The following is an 8,694-nucleotide window of genomic DNA, read 5'->3' as shown; positions in this document are numbered from 1 at the left end:
AGTAATCACACATATTTAATGGTTTGATTGACACCAATAGTTCTTGAGGCAAAGTTGTCAGAGTTTAATATATTAATAATGTGCGTATTTGTGTAGCATAATATATTTACATATGTTGAATGTTGATTGACTGGTGGAGGTTTTTTCCGGATTAAAAAGGGACCTCATAAACACTCATGGGACATTATACACATGACCTATTGCATATTTTGGCATGCTTGCCATCAGTCATTGACATGTTATACATGAAGGGTTTGTCTTGGCTTGTCTGAAGATGAGCTGAGCAAAATTTGAAAAAAAAAGGCAGAATTCAAAATAGTAGTTTTAAGATTAGTAGCTAAATATTATTAGCATTGTTATGGTTGTCCCCAAACTCATTAAGTGCGTATAACATGTATCATGGTACTCAGATGTGTGTGTGTGAAAACCCAGGGGTCTAACGATACACGTACTTAATACTGAATTATTTTGGTACAGGGCTTTCGGTTTGGTACACGTGCACCAAATGCAATTCTTTTTTATGTGCGGAACATCAGGAACGTATTAAGTGGCGGATCACAAGTTTGTTCAGTCTCCGTCTTGCACTTTGAGTGCCTTTTTTAAATTATTTAACTTGAAACCATACACCATAATGCCAGGGTATAAAAAAGAAACTAGATTTAGTGAGGTGTCACGTAGCTGCTCATTACAAACTTTAGCTGCTAACCAGAAAGTGGCTGGTGGCTAATGCTTTCGTTATAGATTCTTAAGCGTATTAATATTTATTATATATTATTTAAACCAAGCTGGTTGATCACAAATGTTAATAATAATAACTGCATCAATAAAAAAGTATATTTTGCATTTCTTCCGCCTACCTGTACCGCATTTAAACTGAACCGGAACTTAAAAACCGAACCGTGAATTTTGTGTATCGTCACACCCCTATGAATAGTGATTTTAGGAAAATGTATGCACAGTCAAAAGCAAAAATAGATTTTTTTTCTACGACTAGTAGATGGTGCTGTTTCGAAAATGCTCATGATGCCACAGGTTATGGTTGTTATAAGACACCAGGTTTGCGGTCAATACACCAAAGTATTGCACAAATGGAACCTCACGTTAATTTTGGGATACCTGCCACCATGTTTTTTCATAAAAAAATGTTTGAAAATGTCTCAAATGAAAATTTTAGCCTTCAGTATCTACAGAAAACCTAAAAAAAAAAACCTAAAAATAACCCCTCAACAATCTAGTAGCACAATTGTGCGCACAAGCAGACAGTTTCACCAGGTTTTAGATGAATGCCCTCCGCGATACATTTAAACATTTTACTTCTCTACAGAAAATGTATTACTTTTTTTTATTGCAGTAATGTGATGCTTCAAGCAGATATCGTAAGAAAGTTATATTTAAAGTTGTTATATTTAAATATATATAATATATATTTCAAATTTCACACAGGTATGTTTCCAATCAACACATGCCGAGTCATTTAGAAAGTTGTTATATCATCTTTAATGAAAACAAAACAAATAAGTAAGACTAAATTACCAGTGTAGAGCTTCAAACTTATGTTGAATTATGTTCAAATGTTATGTTGTTCAAATGATGGGATTAAAATGCTTTAGGTTGAAGCCATGTCAGAAGCATCTGGGGATAATTTGAGAAAGTAGAGAAACCTCTGCACAATTTAGCATAGAATTGAGAGAACTAATCAAGCTTACAAATAAGCCTAACGTGCATGTGCACGTATTATCTAATAACTAATGCAAAAAAGCACGTCTGTAAGTTGCTCTGGATAAGGGCATCTATCAAATGCCAATACATTATGTAAAATACTAACATTTTGCTAAAACACAATACATATGATTCTCAGCTTATAAATAAAATTCCGTTCAGACAAGCTGATGATAAACAATGTAACCAGTGCTGGCAGTAAAAGAAAAGAGTAAATATTACTCAATCGATGAATTTAATAATGGCCCATCTGAAACTTAAAGTAATGATCAGACACAAAAATGATATGACATTAGAATAAAAACATTTAAATTTTCTGTATTGTTTCTTCGTCTATTCTGTAATAAAATGGTGTGTAATAGCATAAATGACATTTAAACACTGATCTGGTTTGTGCTCTTAAAGAAACATCACCAGTGCACAATAATGCTTGCAATATCATGAATTCCAGTTAGAGTGAAGCTTTTCTTCATGAAAGGACTTTCTGTGCCATGCCACAATGTTCTTACCTTTTCCATGCATACGAACCAATGAGAGCAACACTACACGTCAGAATTCATGCTTGCCTGTTTGTGTCAAAAGCACAATCTAATATCACAGTCCATCACCCAAAGTCATGCATTCATACTTAATGGTAAATAATAACAGTCCACACACACACGCACATTCATGCATGCATTAGTAAGACAACACCAGTTAATAACTGGATATTTTACAATCTTTACCATTAAACTCTCTGAAGTCTATTTCCACATTAATTAAACATGCAATTAAATGCTGGTAAATGTGAAAAGAATGTGATAACCTTTTTCAATTGCCGTTCTGCACAATTTCTAAACAATCAACTAAATTTGGAATTGGAATTTGATTCAAAAGTTTATACAAGAGAGCCATGTAGCAATTCGGCAAACTGTGCTTGATTGTTATTTTCAAAATGTTTTTTTTTTTTTTTTTTTATTGATTTATAATACATCTTTAAAAAGTCATTACATTTGCTGAACCATCCTACAAAATATACATTCACGTAAATAGTATAACAACAACAACAACAACAACAATAATAATAATCTAGAGATTGTTGGAGTGTAATTGGGACTTTTAATGTAAGATTTATTGAGTTCCAATATGTGAACGTTAACAAACTAAATGTTTCTGCTTAATCACTTCCAACACTCAAATGAAAAACAAACCACAACATGAGGGCCCTGCCCCAAACAACACATTTCAGTCATTCTCTCATGGTCAAAAAAAACAAAAACAAAAAAAACCACAAAAACAAGCAAACAAAGATGAAAAACAATCAAGCAAACAAAAAGCTCAATAGAATGTGAGTAGAATGTACATTATAGAAAATCCATCCTTTACAGACAAATTAGGCTTAGTTTATCTTGCTGTAACATGCTACTTTTTTCATTCACAGTTATTTGTCCCACTCATGGATTAACTTTTCTTCCAAAGCAAATGTAATCATGCAATATGGGACATAATAAATTTACCCTAAACCTTCTGTTATTAGACAAAAAAAAAAAAAAAAAACTCTTGTATTACCTGTTCCCCAAAGAACCACCTGCTAATCACAAACGTTTTAATGTTTGTTAAAATAAGTCTAGGGGACAATGTCTGAGGTAAGATTTAATCTGTATAAATCTACCCATAACAATAAGCAATGTCATTGTTTTTTTTAGAGTCATTCCTATCCGAAGGCCAGATGTTATGTTATGAATGTAAACTTAAGTTAAAGTTTAAGCATCTTTTCAATAAACCTTGCTTGGGTTCACATTTTAACAGCCATAAAGCAGATAGTCCTACTGACACTATGAAATTTAAAAGGGAAGAAATATCACAGACTGTACCTTTGAACACTGAAATAAGAGAAAAGGGAAAAAAGATCCTACTTCACATTTTTAAACGACAGATGACAACAGAAATGTTTCACGCTGCACAAATCAAAATTATGTTTACGCAGTTACAATAAAATGTTTTGCATGACATTTTGTAATGCCAAAATGGTGTGTGCAACAGAACTGCGCTGATAAGAGACTTAAGACAGAGCTACATTAACTTTTAGAACTAGATTTACTATAGAATTAGTCAGTGTTGGGTCTTGCAGATGTAAACATCACAGTGGAGACCCTTTGGCACTCAGGAGCATAGTATGTAGTTTCTTTAAGCCTCATCTATAACAGAATGATATGCATCATGGCAAATGAGTATGCATGTAGTAAATCACTGCAGTGTAACTTCTCTTCAAATTGGGAAGCATGCAAATGTTCCACTGCTAATATAATTCGCCCTCTATTTATATCTGGATATGGCTATTGTATTGTACACTGCCTATTTTGTGATGTCTGGAAGAATAACTTCCCTGACATAATGTTTGTATACAAAAAGGGAAAAAACTTTTTTTTCCAGTGTACTCCCATATCATCAGGGCCTATCCTTTTTTACCTTTGTACCCCAAAAAACATCCACCAAAAGCAGATTTCAAAAATGGATTTAGATTGGAAAATCAGTTAGTGGTCCCTACCAAACCTCGTGATAACCAAAAGAATCACAAGGCTATGTAAGGCAGATAGCTTTCAATAAAACCAAAATGTTTAAGTATGTGCTATTAACAGTCTATTTAAAGCCTTTCTGCCATATTTCAATCTTTAAGGTGCTGTGGGAAATTATAATAGCAGCCAATAAAATACAAGTGTCTTTTCAGAATTACTTCAGAAACAGCACTGAAACAGCACTGCAAGGATGATAAAGATAACTAAGACCACAGTACTAGAATTGGAATAATACAAAATGCTGGAAGTGGACTTTCTTCAAAGATGGCACAAGTTAAATGGTTGGCATCATGAAACAGAATGTGTGTTTCACTGGAAACTAGAGGGGAGCAGAAAACGAAATATTCTACTTCCTAATGCACATTAGCCATTTATAAAGCTAAACAGAACAACACTATTGCACCTTTATCATAGATACCAAGCACACAAAGAAATGATAGTTTGGTGATGTGCTGGTGGTTGTAGTAGTTGTATGGTTTGGGGCATCACAAATGCAATCTCTGTTTGCCTTACATGTTAGCATAAAAGAGGAAAAGCTTGTTTTAAATTAACAACAAAATATGCAAGGGAGATTACAACCAATCAATTCAACACAGTGTTAGAGGGCAAGCAAAATATTAACTCAAGGTAAAGGCAGCAAATAAACCGCCCAGCATTTTCTGATAATAGGTCATAAAGAATTTCAGCATGACAGCTGAGAGCATTGGGGAAAAAAGTAATAGGAAAGAGAAAGTCTAACATACAATAAAAGTTAGAGATATTTGGACACAACTTTTCCACCACTGGATCTTATGGAAATTTCAGGCACTGGTATTTGTTTGGGTTTAAAATGAGCTGGTAGAGGGTGTGCTCAGCCTCTTCCCAATATAGACCCTAGAAAAAAAGATCATTAGTTATATAAAATATTATTATATCATAAAAATGAGCATAAGATCTATTAATGTGCTTATCTCACAAGTCTCAGTAATCAGTCACTGCTCTCCTACAAGTAATTCATATAAAATATGCAGCATTCTAATATGCCTTCGGACTTACCCTAATCCCAGGGCAAGGAGGTGAGAGAGCAGAAGAGAGGGAATGAACACCTTGAGAAATTCAGCAGAAAACACTCCCCCTTTCTTCATAGCACCTGTCTTTCTCATACTCAGAGAAACCGGACCTGATCGCTTTGGGTGCCGGAACTGGAACTCCCTGAGCAAAATTTTTTTCTTGCATTTTAATTTGCATTATAAGATTTACAGAGAATTATTGTGTATATTAGTAATTAGTGTATAATAAATGACTGATTGTTTATCCCACATGCGCATTTCAAACATGCATACAACGTCCCTTCGGTATAATACAAGGCAGGATTTTGAAGGTATTACAGTGTCTGCAATGATGCTGTAATTAATCTAAAACACAGAGTGCTACAACATACAGTAATTCCCCGTTTATCGCGGTGGTTAAGTTTCAAACCCGCCCGCGATAAACGATAAACCACGATAAACGGACGCCACCCCAAAAATGCTTTATGTGTCCAGTACTGTACTGTATTAACATTTTACTTCATTTAATAAGTTATTATTATATTTTGATTAATAAATTGCATTATTTCAACATAAAACCCCATAAAAACAATTCCCTATAAGTTATTTGGTCTATCGTGCTATCCGCGATAGACCAGAAAAATCAGCTAAACAAATTAGTTATGTGACAAATGCAATTCCGGGGGATAAACCGGGGGTGTGAGATTCGAACCGCAGTAAAGTGGGGGATTACTGTATATCAAACTGTTGAGTTTACATTTTCAACTATTTCTCTGATAGGCCCTTCTTAAACTAAAGACAGTCTCTTTCTATTGGCACTGCAATAATGTTCCCATGGACAATCACCAAATAAAAATTCATTCGACACTTTATCTCCTTGAAGAGTCATGAAATAATTGGAAAAAGGGCCACACCTGTTCAATCAGTAAACTGTCTAATTACTTTTGAGTCTGTGAAAATAAAGTTATTGTGCAAAAAATTGCTCTAATTTTTTTTTTTTTTTTTTTTTGTTTAGCCCCACGAATTACAGCTGAAAGTCTACACTTCAATCCAGTCCTCTTTTTTTCTCGAATATTTTGTACAGTGTTGTACAGAGGTATATGGATTACACTGTGTCACTGTCCAAATACTTATAGACCCAACCAAAGTATATGTGAGAGAAGTAGTCATTACAACACATTCCTAATGGCAGTGCGATTCCTATTGATCACTCACTTGGGAGGAATATTTTCAGGTCGGCTAGACCAATCTGCAACCCAGCTCTCCCCTGTAACCATGTCATCCTCTTTGTCCTTCTCCAGACTGTCATCCTCTGACTGCAAAAGCACAGGAAGAAAATAATCTCAAATGGAAATTATATGTTGCCTGGAAATGATCTCAACTCATAGTCACTGGCAGCAAATAGCATATAGTAAAATGCAAATGTGTTACCTGGCAATCTTTCTCACTGGGCATCTCCACATCAAAGGTAATCAGGCCTTCATCATGCTCAGGACTGTGGGGTCTTGGAGGACTTTAGCACAAGCACACCAAACACAAAAACAAGGAAATGTACAAAAGTGAAACCTAGGAGATAATAAAAAGCCATTGCTAAAGGCTTACAGAAGTCTATACTAATCAGTAATGCTCCATTTACACGTCACTATCATCTCAGTCAGGCTCTTCAACTTGAATCTTTTACTTTCAGTGTAAATCAAAGTACTTAACAAGCTAAAACATGTCGGATTCTGCAGTCTCGCTGATTCATTTTCTCCAAGGCATCTATAATATACCATGAAACTATTTCTAACTATTACTTGTCATTTGTTTAAAAAAGTGTTGAAGAATGGTACATAGTATGATCATGTTTTTGGACATTACCTACAAAGACCAAAAAAGTAACATTAATGTTTGATTGAAACTGCTTAACAGTACTCTAATTAGAAAAAGAAGTTTTAACAATGAGCATTATGCTTCCAGTAGCAAGGTTTAATTAAATAAATAAATACAATCCCAATCCCAAAAACATTGATATGTTTCAGAGCGGTAAACAAAGCCTTGTTTCAACTTTTTTGAGACTGTTTGTGGCCATTAGATTCAAAATGACAATTTTTAAATATTATATTATTAGTTTTTTACATATGTTTACATATTATCACTATCACTTGCTGTAAATATGCCATATATTTATTTGCACTTTTGCACGACTGCTACATTTTGCACTTCTGGTAGATGCCAAACTGCATTTCGTTGCTGTGTACCTGTACTATGCAATGACAATAAAGTTGTATCTATCTATAAGAATATGTTTCATCTTAATATGATTGTACAGAGGAGCTAGATATGTATGTGAGTAGGTACAGAAATACAAAATGGTAAATGTTAAGAAAACGTATCTTCTCAAGCTGAACCAGAAAATCTTAAAGCTTCAGATATGTGCTTTTTTCTTGGGCCTCTTACCTATTACAGGAGGACCCACTGGGACTGGATTCATGCTGGGCATCCAGTAAGATCTTTTCCATGTCTCCATTATGGATGGAAGAGGATGAGGGGACATGTTCAAGTCCTCCAGTCAGGCTCTCTTCCTCAACTTCTTGCACCACCTGTAGGGATTGTGGAGGCTCAGTTTCACCGTGGTTCCTGTTGTCCTCAGAGACAGCCAGGCTTGGGTTCACCTGCTGCCTTCCAGATGCCATGTTCCCATTTAGCTCCAACTCCACCCAGGACCCTGAAGAATCAATTTATTAATTGTAATGGAACCACTAACACTGAAATTTTGGATTTTTAATATCTAACAGCATCTTGGTGACTGGGATTGTGTTATCATATTAAATGCATCTTACTTTACTAAGCCTCGTGGTTCTAATTAACTAGTTTATTAGGTCATCATCAGGGAATGGTTGTAAGTCCCTTGGATAAGTGGTGTAAAATGTCTCAAAGTTTTTTATAAGACGTCCAGTCATCTACTGTCATGACTATACAGCATTAAAAGTCTTTGGCCCATATATAAAACAAGACAAAGCCTTGAAATATTTGTACATATTTTACCATTCTTAGGAATCTGTTAGTTACAAATTTGATCCTGCATAAATTTAAAAAAAATACTTGTAAAAACACTTATTAAAATTGGCCTACAGTGGTGTAAAAAAGTGATAGCCCCTTCCTGAGTTCTTTTTTTTTTTTTTTTTTTTGGATGTTTGTCACACTTTAATGTTTCAGATCATCAAAATAATTTAAATATTAGTAAAAGATAACACAAGTGAACACAACGTGAAGTTTTTCAATGAAAGTTTTTATTAATGAGGGAAAACAAAATCCAAAACTACTACATTGCCCTGTGTGAAAAAGTGTTTTCCCCTAAGCTTAATAAATCGTTGGGCCACCCTTAGCAGCAACAACTGCAATCAAGCGTT

At 34.6% G+C, this 8,694-nt stretch overlaps 1 protein-coding gene across 2 annotated transcripts in view; it reads right to left on the bottom strand.

The window, feature by feature from the left end:
* Positions 1 to 2,797: 2,797 nt before the first annotated feature.
* bnip3la (BCL2 interacting protein 3 like a) overlaps positions 2,798 to 8,694 on the bottom strand; it is a 19,869-nt gene continuing 13,972 nt past the window's right edge. For both annotated transcript variants that reach the window (XM_083554599.1, XM_083554600.1), the window contains 5 exons: positions 7,742 to 8,009; positions 6,734 to 6,815; positions 6,518 to 6,618; positions 5,310 to 5,465; positions 2,798 to 5,147 (listed from right to left, as the gene is read on the bottom strand). In XM_083554599.1, coding sequence (XP_083410725.1) covers positions 5,099 to 5,147; positions 5,310 to 5,465; positions 6,518 to 6,618; positions 6,734 to 6,815; positions 7,742 to 8,009 — 656 coding nt within the window. In that variant the 3' untranslated portion in view covers positions 2,798 to 5,098. The remainder of the gene's footprint in view (positions 5,148 to 5,309; positions 5,466 to 6,517; positions 6,619 to 6,733; positions 6,816 to 7,741; positions 8,010 to 8,694) is intronic.

The sequence above is a fragment of the Silurus aristotelis genome, assembly GCF_946808225.1.
Source record: "Silurus aristotelis genome assembly, chromosome: 11".
NCBI lineage: Eukaryota > Metazoa > Chordata > Actinopteri > Siluriformes > Siluridae > Silurus > Silurus aristotelis.
This window is presented reverse-complemented; position numbering and strand designations above follow the sequence as displayed.